At 48.3% G+C, this 27,157-nt stretch overlaps 1 protein-coding gene across 8 annotated transcripts in view; it reads right to left on the bottom strand.

Moving 5' to 3' along the window:
* Nucleotides 1-331: 331 nt before the first annotated feature.
* Mtcl1 (microtubule crosslinking factor 1) overlaps nucleotides 332-27,157 on the bottom strand; it is a 111,538-nt gene continuing 84,712 nt past the window's right edge. For 4 of the 8 annotated variants that reach the window (XM_085833200.1, XM_085833202.1, XM_085833201.1 and 1 more), the window contains 6 exons: nucleotides 21,399-21,566; nucleotides 17,439-17,693; nucleotides 11,560-11,838; nucleotides 9,645-9,676; nucleotides 6,160-7,699; nucleotides 333-1,594 (listed from right to left, as the gene is read on the bottom strand). In XM_085833200.1, the coding sequence (XP_085689326.1) occupies nucleotides 1,400-1,594; nucleotides 6,160-7,699; nucleotides 9,645-9,676; nucleotides 11,560-11,838; nucleotides 17,439-17,693; nucleotides 21,399-21,566 (2,469 nt within the window). In that variant the 3' untranslated portion in view covers nucleotides 333-1,399. Of the gene's footprint in view, nucleotides 1,625-3,884; nucleotides 3,942-5,668; nucleotides 5,724-6,159; nucleotides 7,700-9,644; nucleotides 9,677-11,559; nucleotides 11,839-17,438; nucleotides 17,694-21,398; nucleotides 21,567-27,157 lie in introns of all 8 variants that reach the window. The other 4 variants (XM_029471429.2, XM_021149620.3, XM_085833203.1 and 1 more) reach the window with 3 other exon arrangements.

The raw sequence follows: 27,157 nt of genomic DNA, 5'->3' as shown, positions 1-27,157 counted from the left end.
CTCTACCAATATGACATCAGGACTGCAACTGCTCATCTCCTCACTAACACTTGTCCCGAGACCATTTAAGGAGGAACTACACAAGGCCTTATTACCTCATCTGAAAAAGAAGGGAACGGTTGGGTTAATGAAACTTGAAAGCCAGAAGCTCTGACCCTTCAAAAACAGGTCTGTGCTCCTCCACAGTCTCTTTGGAACCCCAACCCACAACACCAACACGCTGGGCTGCAAAATCTGCACGGAGACAAGAGTGATGCCTACCGCTGCTGTGTCCCTCTTTCCTAGTATGTGCAGCCCTTCCTTTAAGTCCCCTGCACTCTGTCTGCTACAGGAAAACCCAGAGACACTTTCCATTTAGAGCTGAAGAAGATAAGCGGGAAGAAGGAGCCAGCAATAAACGGTGACACCAAGACCCTGTTGCTTTCTTGTAAGGACTTTATTTCCATGTCACCGTGGTCTCAGGCTGACCTGAGGCACCTTTGTTTGTCTCGGTTTGGCCTCCTTATGATTTTTTTTTTTATAGTGCTTTTCCTTAAACAAGAAAAATGTCAAGTGAGATTTGTACACCGTCAGTTAATGTTTTAACAATAATTAAAAAAAATGGCGCCATTGTCTTACTGGTACAAGAGACCAACAGCAACAGTACACACGGTACAAGGAACTTCACAACAAGTTACAGTGGACTGGACCGACGCACACGCAGGTGAGGGCAGGGACAGAGCAGTGTATGTACAGTTGCCCGAGGACGTGCGGTCAGGCTGGGCAGATGGGTCACGTAGAGTCTTAAGTCTATCTGAAGGGCTCCGTACCTTTTCAGCAAGGTTGGCCTGCATCCTTCCAGATGACAGACACTCTCGTCTTCTGGCCTCACGGCCTTTTCATTACAAAAAGTTCACTGAGTTAAGACAGTCTGAAGCGTTAAGAAAGACTCCTGAAAAATTAAGACTGGACAAAATAAAATTTAACTTAGAACACTCTGAACTCAACATGGAGAAACCCAACCAGAACGGAACAGTGCAAATTCAACAGGCAGGCAGAACTGAGAACAAGGGTGCTCGGAATCTCTTCAAATGTACATTTTAAAACTCTTTAAATCTATTTATACCTTATTTACCTTTTTTTGTTTAATATATCATGTGTAAAAAAGATGGGAGACAAAAATAGTTTTCTGAGCTATGAAAAAAATGACTACAGGCACGTTTACTGTTTCATTCCTGAAACATCTCAGTTTACCAGGTTGAACATTCAGTAGCCGTGTGTTTTTAAAAGCATCCTTCGACCTTGAGAAAAGGATCTACGTCTTTCCTTTGGGATGGAGGTTGGCTGATGGCGGTGATGGTCTGGTTATGCAAATTACAGTGAACTATTCCGGCGATCATCCACGCAAGCTTGCATCCTGTCACGGGTGTGGCTTCTCCTCTGGCGGGTCCTCCTCACCGTGTTCCTCCATGGACATCGGGTGTCCGGGTGACTGAGACTGTGAGGCAGTGGGGGAAGGTGGGGCCCAACGGGATGGAAGGCGGCGGTTTGCTGGTCTCTCTGGCCTGGAAAAGCAGGGCTCTAGGGAGGGCGCGAGCGCAGAACAAGGCAGTTCCTTCAGAGCCGAGAGAGGGAGACAATGTTACTCAGATCTGCAGTGTGTCATGTGGGCCACAGTCCCAACACACTCCAAACACACTGGAGTCAAATGATACAGACCAGGCAGCCTCAGCATCTGAATGAATGATGTACTGCATGCATGGAGTAACTTAAAATGATAGGTTAAACACGCCACATGAATGATTAGTGATGCGACCTATTAACGAGGTGACAGAACACAGCAACACTGTGACACGGGGCTGCTTTGTAGGGCATCTCCAGAACTGGGCTGGAACAAAGAAGTAACGACTGGGGACACTTTGTCCCCAGCTCACCCTTGAGCCTCTTGAAGGATCCTTTGAGCTACTGAGCTGGTCTCAAGGGATCTTAGGCTACTGAGGTCCACAGTGACCTAGGGTTACATCCACAGTGACCTAGGGTTACATCCAGCCGTAGTAGCAAAGAAATTCAAACAGAACTCTGTTTATTCCAAGCTGATTGTTGGCAGGCTAAACAAACTCCCACAAGTTGTGGAAGAAAACCCGTTGGATCCAGAAATTTTAATTGAGGTCTAGATTTCTTTAATGACTCCTCACCGTGGTGGTGATCTTATGACTAGAGCTATGCCACGCTTGTCTTTCACTCACTGTGACGAGCTAAGGGCTGATCATGTGACATACAATATCGGGCCATCTGTGGCTGCTTGCTTGTTTAAAAGGAATGTAGGGTTATGTGTCCTTCGCCTGCATGTCGGGGATCAGGGATTGTGGAAAGCTGGGTCACATGCAGTGTGGCTCACGGATGATGTCGTAGATAAGGTCCCACAAGAAGTCAAGAGGCAAACTACCAGAGTTAGACGTGACTAACAATGAAAGACCCCAGATGATGAGGCTGGGAACAGTGGGGGTGGAGGAGCAGAGGCTGTGTCCGGGGGATGGGTGGTGGTTCTCGGGGGAAGATAAAACATGGCAGACGATGCTCGGAGATGGTCAGGGAGGATGGCATGACCCGAGGGCAGCCAGGGACCAATGGAGTAAAGGGGCAGAGTGTTTCCCTTATTCCTGAGGGGTCAGCAAAAAAGGAAATATTAACACTGAGGTCATTCCATCAAATGCCTGGTTTGGGCAGGCAGCTTACCTGACCTAGGAAGAGCCCTCTCTACACCATTCATGTATGCTGATGGTACCCTGATAGCCAGGATAGCTACCACATGGACACACTCAAAGTCAGGGTGCTGCTGTATCTATCTCATTCATCATCTCATAGTGCAGGGAGGATCGGGATGGTCTGTGGAATCCATGTCCCCGTACCCACTACTGTCAGAAGGAACATGTGCCCCTAGGCTGCATGTTGGTGCGGCTTCAGGTCTAGCCAGCTCCTCTTCCCACTGAGGGTGAACAGGAACAAGCTGTTCTCAGAGACCACCACACCCTCCTCACTAGCATCGGTTTTTGCAGGAAAAATCACGAAACCATGCTGTCCAGGAAATGAAATGAACATTTTCCTTATAAGAACAGCACACAGAAACAAGCAATGCTGTCTGTCATCCAGAAACCAGTAAGCTGGCTTTGCGGGAAAGGTCTCCCCCAACCCCCTGCTATGGGGACACACCTTTTATCTAATGGTAGCTAGGTCCCCCCCCCCTCCAAGACATTGTTATGTTGAGTAGGCTGGCCTCACACTTAGATATCTACCGCCTCTTGCTCTCTAGTGCTTAGATAAAGGTGTGCGAGCTCTACTTTTGTTATTAACTTCAGGTAGTTCGGGAGGTGACTGCATCCTTGACCCTTCCCAAAATGCATACATTCTTATAGGTCTCACTCAGGAACAGGGATGTCTGTTACTATTCATTCGGTTTGTATTTACCAAGAACTTACTTTTTCATCAATGGACTGACTTGGAAGGACAAGAGACTTTGGGGTTTACTCTTGATTCATGTTTGTTTGAAAAACAAGAGAGAGAAGGCTTAGCACACTATGCAGGCCATACCCCAGCCCACGGCATCACCAAGATGTGAGTGAGCAGTGGTGGGTAAAGCCAAAGACTCTCATAGGCAAGACCCAAGATGGTCCCTCCTGGCCAGTGCTTCTCTGTTGAACTACACGAGAGGAGAAACTTTAGCAGAATCTATATCCTAAGTAGTCCACCCTGGAGGTGGGCAAAATGGAATGTCTGAGCTCAGCGTCTGTCCCTTGGGGGTGAGAGTGGACGTCCACAGATGAGGATGAATGCCGAATGCCAACCACGAGTACATCAGCTACACACACAGCTCTATGGGCGGGTGGAGGTGGGGAAGAAGCACTTACAGTGTGAGGCAGGCAGGGCTAGAGTCCCCAGGGGGCAGTTAGTAAGACAGTTTGGTTCTGGACAGACAGACAGAGAAAGAAGAGAAAAAAACAAGTCGGTTGGAAAGTGTCTCAAACAAAACAGTACAAGTAGAGCCCCTGCTCCAAGATGGCATCCAGGAGGGAGTGGTGGCCTCTGTGTTCACTCAGAGGGAGACCAGGCAGAAGGAAGCCGTGGCTCAGCTCACAGGGCTGTCTTCTGCTGTGAGTCAAGACACTGGAGGAAGCAGAACCAAGGGGCAGGGTCCTCCCAGCTCTCTGACAGAACTTCAGTGGCAAAGGGAGGGAGGACAATAGGAGGGCTGGCCATATGGCCTGCGTTGCTCTGATCACCACAAGCTATAGCTGCCCATGCTCAACCGTTCCTTCCAGGGTACATTAAGCTCTTGGAGGGAAGGGTGCCACCTATGTTGCATCATTCTCTCTGCACATCTCTGCCTTGCTGCCAAGTTTTGAGAGAGAGGGCAGGGTCACTTGAGGGGTGAGGAGAGCAGGGGAAGAAACATTTCCTGTCTTTCAGATGTTGAGATTCCAGTGAGGATACCACACAGGGTGCTTGGCACAGGCGAGGAAAAACACCAACAACTCTGCTTATCTGGGCGTGAAAACCAGGCCTGGCACACATTCACCAAAAGATGAAAGGCGATTTCCGATGGGACTACTGTGACGGGGTCAGTCCAAACAGCAATGACTGATTCTCCTGGCATCTAGAACACGTGAACATCTGAGAGAAGGGGGAGAAACCATGTCCTCTGGGCTATCTATGTTCGTAGGTTGCCCTAAACATTCCCTGTCAAGAATACAAAGGTTCTTTTGTGCCCCAAATAAATCTCTAATACGAGTAGAAACTCAAGGTAGCCAACTGATGATGCCTTAAAGCAAGCTCTATATTAACTGAAGGCAGAGTAGACATATACAGACCCTCCCAAGCCACGAGATGAGAGAAGACACCGTTTGCTACCTGAGAACTCATACCCTACGATGTCCATTCTTCTCAGAGCATGTAACCAATCTGCCCTGACAACTCAGACCTTGGGAAGAGCGGGTCAGAGGACTGCCGTTTCTCTAGGCAACTGTCAAAATCAATACTGGTTGACCTACTTCTGGTTTGAACTCTATTTTGCGTTAAGTACTCCTTGGAAGGCTAGCCTGGGAAGCTAGTCATTTCTCCCTCCACGTGTAATTTGAGGGAGACAAAGGACAGAGACCTGTCTCCTCATGTCACCAGGAATCCAGGGCTGGCGCCATGCAAGGAAGTGGTGAGTAGCCCGGGGCATCCTGCTGTCTTCTGTCTCCATCCTTGCTGTAGGTGGGCCAGACTTGGACGATGCTCAGACCCATGCAGACATCTGGGATCCTAGGACTTGCAGTCATGTGACTACTTACTGGGCAGACAAACTCGGTCAGCACTGCAGTGACAGTGAGGCATAAATCCTTGAGGCTGTCACCACTCTTATTATCAGGCTGCTTCCTGTTAGTATAGACATGGGATTTTCCTTTCTTTCTCTCTCTCTCTCTTTTTGAGACAGGTTCTCATGACATAGCCACACCTTCCTCTGCCTCCCAAGGGCTAAAGTGCAATACCACTGTGAGTGTCCTTGTTTGTTTGTGGTTTTGTTTTGTGTTGTGTTTGTTTTGTTTTTGGTGCAAGAATACCTGTGGGCATCCATATCAGAAGAATCCAGTGCTAACAGACTTGTGCCACCATTCCCATGTTCTATTAGGGCACACATTTTTGTCCCTACTGTATCTACAAACTGCTGATCTGTACTGAGGTGGCCTGAGAATCCAAAAGCTCTTCTTGTAGTTCCCAATGAAAGAATTTTGAGTCCGTGTTATCCACATGCACTGTTACATGCTCCTCACACAACCACACATAAAGAACTACTGGGTGTATAGAAATCCGGACAGACAGACAGACAGACACACACGCATGCAGTTTCCACTTACTCAATTTCTACACTTGCACCACGTCACACACAGAGCAAATATACACTAGATCAAGAAGAGTCATTTTTAGCCTGACCAGAGGATGAAGCCGGAATAAAGCATGTGTTTACTATTCTGGGGACAGGTAGAATAAACTTGCTTACAAGGGTCTCTGGTTCGTCTTTCTGCCTGTTCCATTCCATCTTCACTCCACTTCTGCCCTAGCTACACGGACTCCACTCCAGGCTTCCTATGCTGGGAAGCCTAAGGCAGAGCTGATGGGGAAGGGAGCAGTTACCCAATTTACCTCCATGGATCCTGGCTCGGCTGGCACTGGTTCTCCGGTGTGGCTGTCGCTGGTGAGACCTGAGGAGCCATGGCTGGCTTGCTTCCTCTCCTCCTTTAAGGCATGCTCCAACAACTTTTTGTTGAGGATCCGGGCCACATTCTCAGTGAGCGTGTAGCCAGGGGGCGCAGATAAGTCCTGTCTCACTGGCGTGCTCTCTCCTCCCTCCTCCCTGAACGTCTCAGAGCCTACCCCTAGGGGGCTGGGCGACCTCCCTCGGGAACTGGTGCCCGTTTCCTGGCCTGGACCCAGCTCCTGTCGAGGTTCTGCTGACCGAGATCGGCTCCCAGCCCGCACCCCGACGGGACTGTGGTCGATGATGTTAAAGAGGCTGGAGAGGCCATCATTGATGGTGGTGTGCACAGGGCTCTCCCTCGTGGTGGTGGAGCGGGCCCAGGCTGACTCGCTGAACCCTTTCTGGGGTATGCCTGGTGAGGTCCTGCTATTTGGCTGGTCAGCTTTTGAGAGGGGCTTTCTCTGAAGTTTGGGAGAACCGTACTTTGGGGAGCAGCAGGTGCGTTCAAACTTGGCCTGCACCTTCTCAATGGCAGGGGCCACCTGTCTGCTCCTAAGGCTGCGGGAAGGAGAAGACACGGGTGTGGTGCCACCGCCGGCTTTTGGCGTGAGACACTTGTGGGGGCTGCTGGTGACGCCGCTGGCACGTAGGGCCTCGGTCTGCAGGCCCACACTGATTGTCTGGATGGTCTGTGTCCCTGCTGTCCTGGACCCATTGGTCTGGCAGGCCATATCCCTGACGTGTGGCTCGGCAGGACCGGCACAGATGGCATTCCTGACAGAAAAAGCCACCTCCTTCATGTCATCACTCATGTTCTTAGACATATCTAGGCTGTTCAGAGGGGAGGCAAATCCCAGGGAGGGGCAGATAGGTCTGTCGAGGGGGCGAAGAGACCCCTCCACACAGTCCCGGGGATGTCTGGGTGGCGTGCAAGGCCACCTGTTGAGAACAGGTTCTGGATGACCCCCCTTGGCATCTGCCAGGTTCCCTCTTGCTCTGCTCATAGGAAAGGGGCCCTCGGGGTCCGCTCGGCTCCTGCCCTCGCCACCTGATGCTATACTGTCAACCCGGCGAATGGCAGGCGGGCTGTGCAGCACATGCACACCAGACTGCTCAGTGAGGACATGGGTCCGCAGCGGCTGCTTCTGGCAGTGCTCCGGGCTGGTCATGGTGTCTGTCGTCATCGTGACACTTGTGGTCAGATACCAGGAGGGATCCGGACAAGGCTCTGTGGTGGCTTCATGCCCCACCCGCCCCACCTCGGTCCTGTCTGCCCAGGGGTCTGGAGGCCGATCGGCCTCAGCCCTGGGGGATGTGTAATCCCAGTCATTGCTATGGAATTCTTCGATGTACTTCAAGTCGTCAGGAGACAAGGGTGGAGTGACATCCTCCTTGCTGCCAGCGGAAGGTAGCCCCTTCTCAGGCAGGAATGGAGAGACGTCCATCAGACGCTGGAACTCGGACATACAGGACACAGACACAGCCCTGGGGAAAGATGCAGAAAAGAAAGGTGTCAGCTCCTGGGCCATGCTCTGCACAAGACAGACCCATGGAGGTGCCTGCCTCTACCTAACTCGTAAAGCATGGGCCAGTCACTTGATATCCTCTGAGTGGCTGATACACTCCCCCAATGAATGCCCTCACCATTACTGTCCTCTATAGGCGACAAACTCGCTTAGATCTGTGACCAACGATAAAGGGGGAAGACAAGTGTGACAAAGCCATAGTTGGACATTGGTAGCCAATGCGCATGAACGCGAGTGTGGACTTCCTCAATGCTGGCATTTTTTAAACTCTGCCTGTTTCAATCAGACATAAATTTGTTGAATGCTTTCCATGTGCCCATCTGCCAACACAGAGGTGGTGGGTGGCCTACTGGACAAGTCAGAAGGTAGCTGGGGTATACATGCAGCCGGTCTGCCCACCTGGGCAAACAAATGCTCAAACCTGGATGTGCCCGCCACCTGAGGTGACAGAAGCTTTGTGACCTGGAATCTCTGGCAACTGCAGCCGAAGTGGGAAGGCAAAGTGGACACTCTCACATGTCATGAGCTTCCCCTCACCTGAGAGAGTTTATACCTGGGGTTCTAGCATAGCCCTAGCCATGCCAGAGGTGACCCCAGATCCAGCACACAGACGGCTTCTCCACAGAACCTGTTAACAATAGGCCACGCTGAGGCTACCCGGTGAGCAAGCGTGTACTCTCAGTGGTGTCTACACAGAACCACCAGTGGAAGCAACGGGTGGGGGCTCCATGGCTCTGGGGTGAGCTGGATGGAGGAGTGCAGAGAGGAGAGAGAATGGAGGGACACTTAGAAGCAGCCATGTTGGAGAGACAATAAGACTGGGGTGTACTGGAAGCATGACTGAGCACCTCCTGATGCAGATGTGGCAGGACTGGCCATACTGTTAGAAGTTGGAGGGTGCACAGCCAGGGGAGGGGGCCAGGACCTCCGTAGTTTTGTGTTGGACATTTTAATGCTGTTTAGAGATTATGATCCCTGTGTCGACTACTTCTGAAATCAATAGAAGCAAGTAAATAAAAAACATGGTCATAGTGCATAAAGGCAACAGAAAGATGGGAGGCCTGGACTATCAAAGGCGAGGATTCACAGCCTCCGCCTTCACCTTCCACACAAAGATAATATGCTGCTATGGATGCTGGGGAGCTCTCAGCAGTGACAGCTGCGTGCTACTCCTCTGTGTCAGATGTGACTGATTCCCTGTGTGCCCGTACACGTAAGCTACCCAGAGAAAAGAGAGCATCTTTCAGAGAAACCGAAGTTCTTCTGTTTACAGATGTGGAAACTGAGGCCCTCGGAACAGATCATTAAGAGGGATATGCAAATTACTTCCAGAGCCCAAGCCCACATGTGGACTTCGCCATTGCCCGGGGCAGACCAGAGAAGAAGGACAGATCGTGCCTAGGCAACAATCTTGATGGTGTGGACAACAGCCAGCACGGGCTGGCAAAGAGACACTCCTTTAGAGCCTCCGAGTTCACCCAACAATAAAGGATAAAGCTGGAAGCGGCAAACTGCCAGGGAAACAGCACCCGATGGAAATAAAATCTACAGAGGGAAGAAAAGCAAACTTGGAGAGCTCCCATATCCATCAACGTAAGGGAGAAAGGCAGAAGCAGGGAGCTCAGACCGGCAAGCACTAACGTGAAGGGTGGCAACCCCAGTCTATTCCCCTCAGGAAAGCCTCTAACTACAAGCCCATGCATAGCAAGTCCAACACCTCGTGGATGGAGGGGCTTTCTGAACTTTGCAAGAAGCAAAGTTTTCCTTGGCTCGTTTAATAGCGGGCCTTTCCGAACACTCCTTTGGACACAGCATAGAAAGCATATGTTACCCTTTTTGTTGCTAAAACTAAAAACACAGCATGTCAACGAGATGCACGATTTAAAAGCCATACATCGACTTACCTCTGAAGATTGCCCTTGCGACTCTCTTCTTCCTGTAAAGGGGAAACAAATACTTGCTGGAATCAGTCAATCTTGGCTTCCTAGGAATCCTGTCTGGGCTAAAGTGACTTGTTCTGCTCCGATCCCTTAAGGTGGGGTTTGGAATGCTCACGGAGGAGGCTGAGTCCTAAGCCACTGCCCTGAGCCCTTTGAAGCCGACCAGTAAAAGCAGCATCCGAAGCATCACGGATAGGGTAGGGTAGCCTCTGTAGTCTCTTCCTGGAAGGAGGAGGTGCCTGAGCGGGAGACCTGACTGAGCTTGTTGAGCGAACGGCTCTTGTGCATTCCTGCGGAGACCTCCTGACTTCGTGGAGTTCAAAGACCTTGATTCAGAGCAATTGTGGTGCGCGCGCGTGTGCGTGTGTGTGTGTGTGCGTGCGTGTCAGGGTGGGAGCAGAGGGTAACAGTGAGAAGAGAGTTGGGAGCTTGATGTCCTCCAGTCTAAATCTTGCCATGGAGGTTGGTGTGGCATTCTTGGGGATAGGACCCCCCAGCTTGCTTTTTAGCACTCTCGATTACAACCCAAAGAAGAGTAACAGCAGAGAGAGCTGTGCTGGCCAACAGCACCACAGACGCACAGGTTGTCTGTCTACTGGGAAAGGACTCTCAAGCCAACATGGCTTGGAAGCAACAGTCACTTGACAGTAATGAAACCGTACTCCTGGGAACAGGAAGACTGAAGGGTGCCCCTCCTCACAGACAGCATGTCTCTGTTTCTGCTGCACAGAGGAGTAAAGTCCCCACTTTGACCCTGTACCCTCTCTTCTATGAAACTGGGCTATATACATTGCCTGCAGATCTATGGGCAGGGCTGACAAACGTTCTACCACCCCAATACACACCACTGGGATTAAGGTGTGTGACGTCACTGACTGCATGGTTGAGCATCCCTCAATCCGAAAATTTGTAATAGGAAATACTTCAGAATCGGAAACGCTTCCAGTCCCGACATGTGTTTCACACACACACAATAAACATACTGAGTAAGACTGCCTCCAGGTTTTGTGTATAAGATGTATACAAAACTCAAAATGATTTCTGGGTTTGAATTGATTCCGATCCCTAAGACAACTTATTATGTGCATGCAACTACCCCAAACTCTGGAAGAATTGGAAATCTGAAACCCTGTGCTGTGGTTTGAGCACTTTGAATCAGGTACATTCAAGTCATATAACGTCTCCATATTTCAACACTATCTGAGGCGAGTCCCTGTAAATATGAAATATTTGAAAAACTGACATCCAGTGTAGCCACTATTAACTGGTTCACATATAATGATCCCTACACCCATGTCCCCATTCCATCCTCCCAGGTTTATTGAGACAGCGTCTCATTATCCCTATACCAGTTTTAAAAACAAGGTTTAAAAAAAAAATCATCACTGGAAAGAAATGTAACAGAAATTTGGTGGCTCTCTAAAGTCACTCATTTGGTAATCTGATTGTTGGATGTTTTTCCCCTTTGCCCAGAATAGCATATTTATAATAGCTGCCATTTAGTGATTGATAGCTATCAAATGTTAAGAAATTTCTTAATACAGAATTACTTCTCAGCCATTAGCTTTCTAGAATCAGAAAACTGTACTACAATTTCAAGAAGAGTTGAGAAATACACATTTATTTTCCTCTTTTGTGTTTTGTTCGCCATACTTTTTCTTAAGAGTTACGCAGCAGGACCACAGTCCAGCGTTTCAGCAGGACTGGGGTCAGGTCCACCAAACAAAGCCATCACATCGCCAATGGCAATGGTTCACATGGCTCAATGCACAGGTTGTCTGGGGAACCTGATGAGGGGGGACTCTGCTCAATACTAGCTGCACTTAATGACAGCTCCCTCCAGCCATTAGGAACCTCGGGGAAACAAACCCAGGCTGACCTCGGCAAGGCAGTTCCTGAGGGGTGGTGGATCCTCTGGATCATCATCCAGGGACAAAGCGTCCAAGTACAGGTTCTCACTGGCCGAGCACCTGTCCGACTCCTTCAGTTTGGAGAGTGGCCGGTCTTCAAATGGGATGGAGTCAGTGTCTTCACAGGGCCACATGGACACGGGTCGAGAGGGGTGGAGGCTTCCTTGGTGCGGGTAAGGGCGTGTGTCGTCTTCCCTTCGGCTGCAGAGGAAACTGCCACTTCTCCGGGGACTTTTCTCTTTCTGTAACTGAGGGGTGTTAAAAATGAAAATAGTCAGCTTCCATTTTTCAGCATGAGAATCTCTCTAGGACCATCCTTTCCTGCTGTATTGAGTTGCCTGTGTCTACCTGTAAAGACTTGGCTGGAAGCAAGTGTACAGTTCTGACCTTAGTTTCCGAATGCCCCACAAGATCGCAGATGCTTTCTGAAGAAAAGCATGCTTTATACCAGGGCTGCAGAATCTGATTTGCCACACAAGCCTCCCTGATGTTCGGAGGAGTCTTTGCTCTCGTTCTCTTTATTTTTGTTGTAGTCGTATAATTTATTTATCAATTATTGCACTCGTGGGAAATTAGACTTTTTTTTTAAGTTTAATGGGAATAAGTATCAGGTTTAATACTTTCATTTGCAATTACCTCCAGGACTTTAGTTATGCTCCATAGAATACTTTCATGGATGGCAAATTCCTGAGATGAAGCGCATTTTCCTAATTGATTCAAGGGGGATAACAAATTCTATATATAACTCAAGTGATTGAACTGGAGTATAACCACGTGGTGCTAAAGACGGCTTTACCTCTGCTTGAGAGGGTTAGCTATACAGATGGCTAAAGATCTAGCACGCTTGTGGTCTAGCTTGGAAAACTGAAGTGGCAACAGGCAAGCACTTCTCGGAGTGAGAAGATTGGAGATGAAGGGGTTGAGGATAAAGCCAGTGAGACTGCACGTGCCTAGCATTTGCAATGCCCTGCTCCAAATCCCAGCACTTAAGAAGGCAGGGCCTGTAGCTGCGGATGTATGGCCTGCTGGTTTGTCAGCAGACGTGATTTCTCAGTTGTGGCTTAGCTCAGTGGAGATGAGCGGACAGGTGAGTTGGCAGAGGGGATTGGTAGATACAGACAGGTGAACTTGCAGTTGGAGTGAACTTGCAGTTGGAGTAGTTTATCAGAGAGCTAGCTATGTAAAATCACAGAGGACCAATGAGGTGTGGCTCAAAGCTCCCCCCATCCCCACCCCACTTATAGAAACTACAACTGAAGCTTGAAGGACTTTCCAATGAGATCCTCGCTGGTGTATGCTCCTAGATTGACCATTCTCTTGAGTAAGTAAAATTTCTAACGAAATCCAAAGTGGCATTTGGACTTCATTCGAAAGAGTGGCCAACTGAAGATTTTCAGTTCTCAAGTGCTGAGATGGTGGAAGAATTTCTAAAAAAAAAAAATCCCGGCTCGCAACATCCCTCAAATCCAGATAGATGGTTTTTGAGAGCATCTTTACAAACTGCGTCTCTGCAACCCAATTTGAGCCTACCTCCATAAGTTTGCAGAAGTGTGGCTTGTAATCCATCAAGGAGTAAGGTCTACAGGACACAAGCACCACTACTCAGTTTATTTCTCATTTTGGAGGTGTTCGCTCAGAAAGCTCTGAACATTATTGTTCATCTAAGAAAGGGGCAACCTGCAGCAAAACCTTAGATGGCAACCTGCAGCAGGTTCACTGTTAAATTGGGGAATAATCCAATCTCTTTGGGTTTGAGCGCAGCTCCCTCTGTCTCTTCTCCCCCTCCCTCAATCTCTTCGCAGTTCCCTTAATGATGCTAAATGCTCTGCTTTAAAAAAAATTATATAAAAAGGAAAGCTTTTTATTACATCCCTCTAACACGTGTCAGTGCCGTTCGAGTTTCAACACATGATCCTCTCCCAAGTTATTTTGGGCGAAGAATTAAGATGCAAGCATCGAGCTGGGAAGCCGCAAATGTGTGCCGAGGGTGTGTGTGAGGAGACGACTAAAGAGGAGAGCTATGAGCAGACGCGCTCTAACTCAGTAAAGTGGAACTTCAAAAATAAACCCGGGCGGCCAGCAGTAGTTCGCACTGAGGCTGCTGAGTGTCAGGTTTCCTTAAAATTAAAAAAAAAAAAAAAATAGCCATGAGCCAAAGCGGCCAGAGCTGGCAGTCCCTGCTGGTGAGATGCCTGCGTGCTGCTGTAATGGTATCATGGGTCCTTTAGCGGGTAGGGTTTCCCAGGGCTGAGTACCTACTGTACTTTCAACCTATGGCAGAACGACAGTTAATGCAAACAGAATATTTAACAGGTTCTATGCCGAATGATTAAGGACAGCAAAATCTCAAGGCTGTCACCTCATAACTGGGTGAGAAGAAGGTCACCCCTTGAACAGGTTTTAGAGGGTGAGCTGGCTGTTCAGGTTCTGAAGGTAGCTGACTTAGCTCCCTCAGTACATGGATAGATACGCTCAGTGGCTGAGACCTGGGAGCTGATGGGTCCTATGGGGAGATGTAGTGTGACGACATAAAAGCTAACTACCCCCCAGTCAAAAGTGAATTGAGATGAGAGTTCTTCTGCTAGGATAGATGAGGCACGCTGAGTGACCGTAGCCACGTTCTGACAGATGTCCACCATACGCACCGCCTCACGCGGTGTAGAAATTATTCGGGAGTTTAACGACACTGGAAAAGCATGAAGCACATGTTCTGCAAGTGGAAAATGGATTTAGTGCCATTTCTTTGTCCATATCAAGTTATCACAGCCAAGGTTATACGGCTTCCCAAGGAGTCAGATATCAAGTGGGAGCTGTGAGGGATATCAAGTTACATATTGGCTTCATCTATGGAATGTACAGCTAGACATTAAACCAGCAAGCAACAGGGGGAGCCATGAAACCTGTGCGTGCTTCCGCTTGTACATAGATCTCCGTAGGCTCTCACCTGAGCCGACGTCCTCCTTCAGATAATTCTGATGGCTACTGTATGAGTTTTCAAATAGGGCACTGAAATTACAAAACCCTTGAAGATGCTGAGTACTTTGGTGGAAATTAGATCCATTTCTGAGAGCTGCATCTGTATGTGTGCAGCATCCTTTCATCATGGGCCGCTCTGATAAACAGGGATATCCTGCCCAGATGCTGGGGTCTACAGAACAGGTGTGAGGGCCGGCCAGGCGGACGCTACAACACCTAAGACACAGAAATGAAGCTCAGCTCGTGGTCCTTGTTATCACCCCCCCAAAATAGTCTCAAAGTGAGGTGGACAGCTCAGCCCCGCCCGGGTCACTTCAGATACTGAGTGTCATCAGATGTGTCTGGCCAAGGTTTTCATTGCTAGAAATTCCTCATTCCCCAAAGAAAAACAAAAGCCTTAGGTGCCCGCCGAACTCATGCCAAGTGTGACTTTCAAAGCTGAAGAGGCCTGGGACAGGATCAACAAGCAGCAATGACTAGACAAGGGGATCCTCAAAGGCCCATGACAGGGAACATGATGGCCTCACTGGGGTAGAGCAGGGACACCCAAGGTGAGCAATGCAAAACAGTGGCTGGGAATGAAGGCCCCTAGGGCCAGGCTGCCGCAGGTTACCTGTTGTTTTCTGGGAGATGAAACACGGCCTCTCAGAGGGAATAGAAAGCTTCAAGCGACACACAAGGTCCAGGAAGCACAGGGAATGAGAAGATTCACTGAGAGTCTTCCCTCAAAGTTACATAAACACTAACAGTTGGGAAATAATAAGGCCCCAGTTGGGTGAGCTGTCTGCAGTTTGTGTACCATAGGTACGTACAACCTCACAAATCATGTGCTTCGGTGGGGCTTATCAGTGAGGTGCCCTCCTGCTAGCCACCAGGCTCCTATAAGTAATCCCTCATCCATGGTTCTGTAAGTACCCCAAATAAACCCAATGGTTTGCTAAACTAGATTTGGGTTGGAATTATCCCTTGATCTGTATTCAGAACTCCATCTGGGGCAGAGACATCTGTTCACGTCTCCTAAGAAAAAGTCAAGTTGGGTGTGATAAATTGGTGTTTATTTTATAAGAATACATGCTACTGTTAGCTCCGAATTTCCGCCTTGAGGCAGACCCACTCAACAGAGCACAGATGCGAGGCACAATCTGGCAGATCCTTCACAGGGCTGCGTTTCCAAACCAAACAGGAAGCGATAACTTTCCTCTTGGTAGTATTTGGAGAATTTTGAAGTGGAGCCATATCAAATATTAGCAGGGTGACTCACTGGTGATCCACGGGGACAGCCTCCGCTCCTTCAGTCTGTAGTGCTCTTTCTCCCTTTCTACTGTTTCTGGGTCAAAGGTTCTGGGTCATTTCTAAGTCACTTAGTGCTTCCTGGGTCCCATTTAAAAATTTCCATGCGAATTTAAACTCAAATTCACCTCCATTAAACTTTAGCATAGGAACCATGCCGTAGCTAAGCATACTTAGCAGAGCATACTTCTCAAAAGGTCCTCTTATTAGCACAGGCTGAGTGAGTTCTCATAATGGAGTCATGATCCCCTTTATCCGAGTTACTGTTTCTAACTGACTGATATCTCTTGAGGCTTTTCGCATTTATAAGAATGATGGACTGAAAGAAGCAAGGTTATCTGTGGGCTGAGAAATCTAGCCACTGAGGAATTCTAAAACCTCCTCTCAGTGTGATGTAAAAACCTGAATTTCTCACATCGCTCCGGGCCTACTGCAGCTACTTAAGCTGCACCAACCGTGCGCAATGCGTGCGCAATGCAGAGAGCGATCATTCAGGCTGCGGGAAAGCAACTCCCTCTGCTCTCCCCACATCCGTCTGAGTTTGTTTACCGGAAGATGATGAGCTACCAGATAACTCCCTTGGTTCTGGTCCTATCTAATCACGGCTCAGCAATACCCACAGCAGGAGCAATCACCAGCAGACAGTGGCTTCTAACTCGGTTTGGTAATTACTTCGCTAATGGTAACAATTCCGTTCAGGCTGGAGCCATCTCCGCGGCTTCCGTCGCCATCTTAAGAGTTAGAGTACTCTGGGGAAAAATTCCCCGAAGGCAACCTGAAATAACCTCCCCTTTCAAGTTTAATCTCCAGACCCCTTTAAAAGGTCACTCCCCAGACATGCACACAAAGGAAAGTCTCCTACCACCTCTGCAATGAAAGGTGTGTGTGCTGTTAGGATGTAATGAATAACCTTAATTGTTAACCTCACTGGATTGAGAAATGCCTACATTACATAATACTGACCTGGGAGTGTCCACGGTGGCCTTTCAACTAATTACATCCTCGGGGCTCTGACCTAATGAATGAATGAATGAATTCCTAGGCAAATTCATAGTTGATGGTATTACTGGGAGGTGGTGGAAGGTAAGAGGTGGGGTCCTGCTGGATGAAGCAGGTCCATAGGGCCGTGGCCTTGCCCTGTCCTTCTTCTTGACTGCTCTGTGTGCTTCCTGTCCACCATGAGATGAAGGCCCTCCTCTGTCCTGCGATTTAACCACCACATACGGTCCAAGCCCAGCACCAAGCAACCATCAACTGACCCAAAGCTGATCACATCCTTGTTTTCACGGGTCTTCAGGGCACAACTACACAAAAGTAATACATGGATCCCAGGACCAAGATCTCTACTGTGGGAGGCATTGCATTTCTCACTCTTCCTCTGGATTCTCTCAATAGAATGCCGATGACAGCAACAATCTCCTTTCTCTATGTTACTGGGCTGAGAACTATCTATGAGCTGTGCTGTGTTCTGGGGCTGCGGTGCGCTCTGGGGCTGTGCAGTGCTCTGGGGTTGCTGTGCACTCTGGGGCTGCGGTGCACTCTGGGCTGCCGAGCTCTGTTGCTGCTTCTGCAGCACACCTACCTGCTCCACCCGCCACAGGAGCTCCTCCTTCTGTCGCCCCCACTCCTGCCGCTCGCTGTCCAGACGCTCCAGCAGCTCCACCTTCTCCCGGTTCCAGTTCTTCTCTCGGTGATGGATCTGCCAGCGCAGGTCCATCACCAGGCTGTGGCTGTCAGCCAGCAGTTTCTGGTGCACCTCTCTCTCCTTCTTCAAGGCCCCTTTGCCCTCAGCAGAGGAGTCCAGCTCGCCCAAGCTTTTCTCAGTCTTCTCTTCCAGCTGCCAAGAAGAAAAGACATGGGAACACCCTTTCTGGAAGTCCAGCATTGGAAGGGGAAAGACAGCTCAGTTTATTGACACAGGCTTGCAGGATACATCCATAAGCCAAGCTGGACAGATCCGTGGATTTTTAAGGCCAGAAATAAGAATATTGAATGTGAAATCTCTAGATTGTTGAGTGCAGTTCTTACAGACTCCTTATTAGCCCCACCTCCCAGTCTAAGCCACTCTGTCTTCTGCCTCTACAGCTCCTTGAAGGTGATGCCATGGCTGGTCCAATATTCTTGACCCCTATCTGGGCCAAAATAATGGAATCTTCGATAAATGCAGCTCTGATGCAATGGAACTTCTTCTGTCTTTCTGATCTCTTTCTCTTATCTGCCCAATGTGTGTAGTAGTAAGGCTTTGTATACTCGACATGGTGAACACAGCTCTGTACAGTGTATCAAAGGGCAAAATACCTGCTGTTTCAAGATTCTGTGGCCAGAGCCTAAGCTGGGCCACAATAAATGTTTAATAAATGTTCACCCTCAAATACCTGATGGTGAAATAGCCAAAAAAAACCCAACACATACTTTACATCTTATAAAGTCAAACTGGCAGAAACCAGAGAGAAGACACATTACGCAAATACAACAGCACTAGGCCTTCCTCCTTCTGGAGGCCCAGGCAACACCCTGTTTTTTCTAAGTGCTCTTGGTCCCTAGAACTATTGATCACTGTACACGGTACTCAAAAATCACACAAGAAACATCAGAAACTCTGCAAGCCAGATAACCGTGAGTACCTCTAAATGGCTGAGTCAAAAATTCAATTCAATGTGCTGAATGTGGTTGGTTCCTGTCAATTGACACAAGATTAACAGTTCTGGGAAGAGGAAGTCTTAATCAAGGAAATGCCTTCAGGGCTGGAAAGATGGCTCAGTGGTTAAGAGCATGGACTGCTCTTTCTGAGGTCCTGAGTTCAATTCCAAGCAACCATATGGTGGTTCACAACCATCTGTAATATGATCTGATGCCCTCTTCTGGTGTGCCTGAAGACAGCTACATAAAATAAATAAATAAATAAATAAATAAATAAATAAATAAATAAATACATCTTTAAGAAAAGAAAGAAAGAAAATGTCTCCATATGACTGTCCTGTAGACAAGTCTCCCCAGCCCATGTTGGGTGGTGCTGCCCCTGGGCTGATGGTCCTGGGTTCTGTGAAACAAAGCAGGCTGAGCAAGCCCAGAGGAGCAAGCCAGTAAGCAGCACCCCTCCACGGCTTCAGTTTCAGTTCTGGTCTCCAGGTTCCTGCCTTGAGTTCCTGCCCTGACTTCCTTCAGAGGTGGATGGCAATGTGGATAGGTTGAAATGAACTGTTTTCCTCATCAACTTGCTTGCAGTTATGGTGTTTTATCAGAGAGATAACTACCCAGCTAAGACAATAAAATCCTAACTGTCAGAACGGAAGGAGACACCCTTTTCAACACACAGGAGTGAAAACACGCAATAAAAACAAAAACAACGGTTGCTGGCAGACCTGCTCTTTCACACAGACAAGGGAGGGTCTTCAAAGAGAAGAAACATGGGAGGGTACTTGGATCTATCTGAAAATGCACGATGGAAATGGCAGATAGGAATATAAAACTCATTTTCTCCATTTTAATTGGTTTTAAACACTACTTATCGTCTGAAGCAAAAATCAGAGGTGGTACATTGTATATACAGCACATATAGATGTAAAAAGCGGTGGTACAGAGAGGATGAGGAGGGAGATGAAGTACTCACTGGTCAAAGATCCCTAGACAAGCAGCTGCAGGGCTCACGCATGCTAGGCAATTACCTTTATCCTGAAAATGATTCCAGTTTGTTACCAAGGATGATCGCAGACTAGGGATCTCCCTGCCTCAGCCTTCCTACAAGGATGCACCACCAAGCCCAGCTAAAAAAGGCCTGTCTCATTTGCTGCTGCTGGATCCTCAATATGTAGAGCAAGGCTCAGTTTGGGAGATAAAACAAACAAACAAACAAACAAAAAAAAAACAACAAAGGGGGGCGGGGGAGGGGTGATTTGGGTTCCACTGAAAGTATCTAGGTTTTTGTTTCGTATTTAAGGGCAAAAGGTCAAACCAGACTCAGAACAAGTAAATTAACATCTGCCATTCACTGATCCTGGGCTGGGCATGTTGAAGACACTTCCTAAACAGTCAGGGCAGAAGATGAACAGTCTGTGGTACCACCTGCCTTCTAAACTTGAGGGACCAGCTTGTTTCCTGGCATGAAGGCTCTCTTCTCCCCTGAGGCTTTATCTGCAGCCAAGGCACTAGTGGATCTCGGGCTCCTCTGGAGCCAAGATACAATGTCTAAGAGTGGCTGGCAAAACAAGTATATCTTCCTTCTTGTCTACACAAATCCCCTATGCCTGCTACACTTCCAAAGGGCTTAAACAGCAGCTCATGGAAGAACAGCCCTGTATATTTCTCCCCAGTGATCCAGGGGTCCATCATTTCAAAGGCTTAGACTGAAAGGCTATGTTCCTGACTCTATACAGACTCTAAGCCCCAAACCTAAAGTCAGAGGACAGACTGGGGGAGCTTGTGGAATCTGATGATGGATGGCAGTGTGGGTGTTGGGGGGGTGGGGGAGGAGACACAAGTGCAGGTGAACTTGAAGGGTACCCGGGGTCAGTGGTAATGCAGGCAAACTTGAGGGGGGCGGTCAGGTGGTAGTGTAGATGATCTTCAGGGGTACCTGCAGGTCATGTGGTCAAGCAAGTGAACTGGGGTGTGGGGGTGGGGCTGTCCTAGGAGAACTGGTTCCTTGGGAGTAATATAAGCCCTTTACATCTTTTATCACAACTGAGGCTATTTATGAGCTATCTCCTTTTTAGGGAAGTGTTTACTTTCATGGTTGAGCCAATTCGTATAAAATTTTAATTACTTTATAGTTTGCCTCACAACAAAGGCTAGACAATAAATGACCAACATCACACAGACCCGGTTTTCATACTATGACCCAGAAGCACACTGGAGCAGCAGAGTGTGTGGGAGACACACAGAGAAGCTGAGCTCAGCAAAGCCCAAGCCACACTCCCCTGGCCGGGCTGTAAATCCTCTCTGGAGTTGGTTCACACGGGCTCTTCCCATCCTAGCGCCGACTCAGATTTGAGGCAAGCTCAGTTTCCTCAGTATAAAAAGGAGATTGGATTTGACAAGGTCTCCTATCCACGAGTGGAAGCTCTTTCTGGTATTCTGGAATTTCTAAAGGGCAGCCCTATGTTGCCTTTTTCAGAGGTCGCAAAACCACAGTACACACCTCTCATCTCAGCACTTGGGAGGCGAAGAGGCAAGTGAATCTCTGTGAGACCAGCCTGGTCTACACAGCAAGTTCCAGTCCAGCCAGGACTATACAGTGAGACTCTGTCTCAACAAAAAAAAAAAAAAAAAAAAAAAAAAGGTCAGCTCTGGCTTCTTGTGGTCATCTCCATATGTCGACAGGTCCATGCTGCCAGCCCTTCAGTGGAGCGCCTCCCTAGCCTTGTTTAGCACCAGGGGACAAATAGCAAAACAAAATGCTACTGTTGAAGGTAGCCTCAAGCTCTGACCCTGCAGCACGGTTACTGTGAAGAACCTATGCCTCTTCCCCACCCATCCTGGATAGGGTAGAGGGGACAGACACACATACAGTGTTCACGAGGGAGGTGGCAATAGGGGCAGGTACCTGTTCCAGGCGGCACTTGAGCACAGCCCACTCCACATCCCACGCAGCCTTGTCGCTGGCGTACTGCTGCTGTAGCCGCAGCCGCGCGTGCTCGTCTTCCCGCAGCTCTGAACGGAAGTCCTCCAGCAGAGCCTTGAGGGCCCTGAAGAGCTGCTGGTTTTCCACCACCTGTGGGAACAGAGCCCGGTTAGGCTTAACTTAACTGAGTGTCTTAGAGATGGGAAGCAGAGGAGCTCAATCAGTGGGGGCTGGAGCACCCGCCAGGTTCCCTGCAGAAGGCGCAGGTGGGTGGGGCCTCCGACCTCTGAATAGAGACAAGATGGTCCCAATCCTAAGCCAAGACCCCGGCAGACGTGTTCAGAAGACAGACCGTGGGCTGGTGCTGTGGGCACCTGCAGCAGAGGTTCCAACTCTGAATTCTGTTGGAATCAATAAGTTGCCAAAAGCCACAGGGAGCCCCTGAAAGCTGTCAGGACGCTCTGTGGAACTTCAGACATCCAGGACTCTGAGTCAGGCTGGCTGCTCTGTTACAACATCCACTCCAGCGCCAGCTATTGAGCTAGAAGTAATCTCCGAGGTCCTAGTGGCTCTTAGAGGCATGGGAGGTGGGGGTGGAGGGTCACTGGTTGAGTTCCGAGGGGGGGAGGGGGAGGGGAGCTTCTGGGAGTTCCTAATTAGAGCCAGTGGTGAAAAACTCATCTTATTCACAGCGTCTGCTGATCCCAAGACTGAACTATTACCTCACTGTTTACGCTTGACATAAAAGCTACAAAGCTTTCCAGACCCTGCCCAGCCTTTGAAGGCACACTTCCAAACTCTCATTTCTGTTTTAGTGTGTGTTGGCACGGGCATTATGTCACAAAGTCTGGCATACGGCCCCTGTAATCCCAGCCCTGGAGCGGCTAACACAGGAAGACTGCAAATTTCAGGCCAACCTGAGCTACACGGTGAGATTCCGTCTCTTGGGACCTGAAAAGGTGAGAAGAGGAGCGAGGGAAATACAGGTCAAAGGTTTCTCTGAATTAAATGCTCTAAATAATTATGGCTTTTTTGATGTGATGTGCAGCCAGGACCCCAGTTAGATATAAAACACTGAGTTCCTGAGTTCTTGATCCCATGATGCCAGGGTGTTCTTGGTTTGGTTTACTCCGGAAAGCACTGGAAACTAGAAACTAAATCCCACCTTGAGCATGTAAATTCTGCCTCAGGACAACAGAGCTCTATGGCTCACAGTGACTCTCTGGTCCCAGGAAACTCACTTGCTGCTCCACTCTGCTGGTACATAGGCTCCGGCTCAGAGTCTACAGGCAAGACCACTTCTCAGTCATGCAGCTATAACCACCGATCACAGGTCACACGTGGTGCAGGATGGCTATGAATGCTGACGAACGCATAGATGCAAACTTACTAAACACATTCATAAACTCCACTGTGTGGTTCTTGGGTGTGAACTCCATAGGTGACAGACACTGTTGTGTCACAGGGATGGAAACTCCTGAATCCACTAACTGCAGGCAGGAAAGAATGCCACATAGTGGAGGGGCTTAAGACACTCTGTGTGTGTGTTTAGATTAAACAAGTGAACTTAATCACTCACAGCATATTAATGACCTGGAAGGGCGTAGTTGTCCCTGAAATTTATGGGAAAGCAAATGTAGTTGATCTTGACAGTGATTAGGTCTATTAGGTCTTTTTAAAATTTCTGACCATCAACACTAATATTTCCTTGTGACAAAAGGCATTAAGAGTAAAATTCAGCTAACATTTGAAAAATTGGGCAGACAGAAAACTTCTTAAATTTGTAACAGCCCCTCCAGCTACTAGTCCTCACGGAGGATACTCATGAACACACAAAAGTACCTACAGAGGAGCTGGAGAGATGGCTCAGCGGTTAAGAACACTGGCTGTTCTTCCAGTGCACCAGAGGTTTGAGTCCCACCCCCTACACCGTGGCTCCCGACCCTGAGCTCCTAATTCTAGGGATGCAAACAGAATCAAATAAAATGTAAGCGTATAATAAACGTAATAGTTTTGATCTGGTCTTTGGGGGTGGCGTCCTTCTTCCCGTTTACATGGGGGAAAGCATTCTTACATGTAATCAACCATTTCCATGTATACTAAGTCACATAAAGGCTCAGCCTGTGATGGATCAACTCCCCTGTCACGTGACGACTAACAACATTAGGATCGGAGCTTTACAGCCTCTTTGCAGATTGAAATTTTACTTTCCCTGGAAGCCAAGCTGGCGGGTTTTGGCATTAACAAATACTGCGTCCAATAAAATTAAGTCTTAACGTTTGTGGGCACATTGGGTTCCAAAGTCATCAGCAGAATATCCTATGACTCCAGGGTTCCAAAACTGCTTCGGAGTGAAGGTGGCCAGTGGGAGCAAGCAAGTCCAGAGGATCAATGTGACTGCCAATTGTTATCATCACCCAGGAGCCCTAAACTGGGATAGCAGGGAGCCAGGGAGCTTCTGTCATAAACTCACATCACCATGTCAACATTTCTGGAGACTCTGACGCCATGGATGGACTTGGTTCTTCTAAAAGTTCTTGATGCCCACGTCATTCAATAATAATAATAGCCACTACTACTTACAACTTATCTTTAAATTTTATTTATTTTATACGTGTCTTGCTTAGTCTGAATATATTCCATGCACTGCATGCATAGTTAGCAGATGGTTGTGAGCCACCATGTGGGTACAGGGACTCGAACCTGGGTCCACTGGGAAAGCAGGTAGTGCTCTTAACTGGGAAGCTGTCTCTGTAGCCCCTACTTAACATTTCGTATGTGCCGGTGTGTGCCCTAACTTATTCATCATAGCTCTTATATCTCCTACAGTCTTGATGCACTTTATAGAGAGAGGAAGAACGAAAGTTCAGAGCAAAGAGGTACAGCAAGTCCCACTCTCCAGACTGTAACCTCCGTCTGTCTCCACCAGGGACAGGCAACAGGAGCCAGAAACATGTAAACCTCTACAGTACACTGAGCCCAGCTGTTTTCTTTTCATTTTGTTGGGAGAATCCATCCTGTCTCTGAGAAACTGGCCTCCCCTTTCTCAGGTCTGTTCTGAGGCCTCTTGCTGGGACCAGTGTCGGGGTAAAATGAGAGGACATCCAAAGGAAGGTTAAATATATCAAATATATCAACCCCGGGGAGTTCTCTGTGGGTTCAGGGCCAGCCAGGTCTACAGAGGGAAGACTCTGGTCCAGAAAGACTTCTTGATCTGGAAGATGATATGCACACAAGAACCTTCTGAATTTTTTGGGCCAGAGTCCAACTATGCAATTTTTTTGTTGTTGTTTGTGCATTTCAATCCAGTTTTAACTTCAGCAAAACAAAATAAAAACAAAACCACAGTCTTTTCAGACTCGTTGGATGATACCAACAACCTTATTATTTCCTGGTCCTTTGTTTAAGGACATTCTGGTCCTTCACAGCTCACCTGTGCTGGGTGCTGTGGCACTTTAACATCCAAAGAAGTCTGTACTCATGGATCTTTCTTTTCTTGATGGTTTCAAGGTTGGCCTTCAGTCACCCAGAGTGCCTTCCGAGCCTGTGGTACTGTTCATAGCCAGTGAGGCAGGAGTATGGATAAGGTGGTGTAACAAGTTACTTATGGGGCAATACCAGCTATTTTTTTCAGAATCTGAGATTTCCGAGACCTTTGCATCACATGGAGCCATCTTCAGCACTGCCTGGCCTGCCTCTAAGCCATTACCTTTGAGAACAGGCTTAATCAAAAGGCGAATGAGATCCTTTGATCTGCCATGATGAGGGGACAAAGAGCCAGGCACAACACGGCATTGATGGCCTCAGCCCCTATTTAATTCAGCTGTCCACACAGGCAGGGTAGTACAGCGTTGAGGGAGCTGCCCTGGTTGCCTGCCTGATCCACGCAGGGCCAGTTTCTATTGGACAAAGATTTCCAGAAGGGAGCTCATGTGAAGTTCCATAAAAGCAGACAGTATCAATTCCAGGCAGTCCACGGCTATTGGCAGGAAATCCCAAACAAGTCCTTAAAATGATAGATCCATGGATCAGCACTATTTCCCTACAGGAGCCATTGGTCACTCCCACCGCCATTGTTACAGGGAGATTAAATTCAGCATTCTTTTCTGAAGCCATTATCTTTCCACAGATAAAAGAGAATGGGCCGCTGAAGACTGACCTTGAAAGTATAATCTACGGTGGGAGCTTCCAGAAATGATACTCACACAGACATCATTTGCCTTCTGGCTGGGAATGTGCCAGGGGCTCGTGGCCAGGAGGGCGCTCGGTCTACGATCTAAGAGTGTCCCCCGTACCCCCCCCCCCCCCCGCCGCCAAGAATAAAATCAGGTGGCTGAGGGATTATCAAAGAGACACACGTTTAGTAGGTTACACTGTGTTATCGGCTAATAATATGTAATAACTCCGCATGTATAGTCTCACTTGAGGAATCAGGACAAGCCTGAGGAAAATCAGCTAGCTGGTTATCTAAGCCACAGACCAGAGAGCTCTAGGACCTGCCTTCCTTGTGGGAGGTATGTTATAAACTACTGAGTGTGGTGCATTCTGGGAGGGAGGCTGGGGGGGGGGGGCAGGGTGAGCCCTTTTACTAAGTACCTTAAAATTTTTACCTGTGTCTGCAGTTTCTGGAGACAATAGCAACCAACAAAAGACACACCACAAACCAACTGTGTGTGATCGTGAGCTCTGGTCTAGTTTGCTCTGGTCTGACTCCTAGGGAAGCTATAGGATCTAAAGAATAAGCCAGGTCGCAGTGCAACCCCCCCCCCAAATGTATGTACTATCAAGGCACAAGAAGGGAAGCTGTTAAAGAATTAATTTTTTGGGAAGGAGCAGGAAGTGAACCCAGGGCCCTGTGCTTTCTAGGTTGGTGCCCTACTACTGAACTACATCGACATCCTCTGTCATTGAAGTTTGTTTTTAGAGACTAGCTATGTACCTCAGGTTGGTCTCTAACTTGAAATCTTCCTGTCTCAGCCTTCCTGAGTACTGTGGTCATAGGTATGTAATCCCCAGAGCTGGGGGGAAGGAGGTTAGAGTGGTGGCTTATTGTTCTGACATGCTAATCTCATTAGAAGGGCTCTTTCCAGAATTTTCTTTATCTTGGAGAAAAACAAACAGAGAGGCAGCATAGTCAAAGTCTATTAGCAGGCTGGAGAGGTGGCTCAGTGGTTAAGAGCACCGACTGTTCTTCCAGAGGTCCTGGGTTCAATTCCCAGCAACCACATGGTGGCTCACAACCATCTGTGATGGGATCCAATGCCGCCTTCTGGTATCCCTGAAGATAGTGACAGTGTGCTCATATATACATAAAATAAATATATAACTCTTTAAAACAACAACAACGAAGTCTATTAGCTGAGGGAAGGCCAGCTTTGGGGACAAAGGACTCTAGCAGTATGGTGAAAGGTGTCTCAGAGATCAACATGAAGTCATGTTTCTTCCACTATTGTCATGAATCTTATGTTAGGCTTGCCACATGAACTGTTCTCTCTTTAGCCATCAAAGCCACCTCCTTTGTTTTGCCCTGGGACCATAGGGTAGTGTTGGCCACATGAATAACCTGTGATCAGACCTCCATTTCAGTAATCACTAAAAAGTACAGCAAGCATTCTCAGCCATGGCCACTGGGCAGCTGCAGGCCTGAGCTCGTCGGGAACCGCTGAGCCGATTTTCCCCTGCTCTCACCTCAGCAGCCAAGAAGATGCTTGAGAACGAGGTAACTGCCATGGGATTGTGTC

This window comes from Mus caroli, unplaced genomic scaffold (genome assembly GCF_978045245.1).
Source record: "Mus caroli unplaced genomic scaffold, Mus_caroli_1 scaffold_18, whole genome shotgun sequence".
NCBI classification, from domain to species: domain Eukaryota; kingdom Metazoa; phylum Chordata; class Mammalia; order Rodentia; family Muridae; genus Mus; species Mus caroli.
The sequence above is the reverse complement of the archived record's forward strand: the minus strand, read 5'-3'. Positions and strand labels throughout refer to the sequence as shown.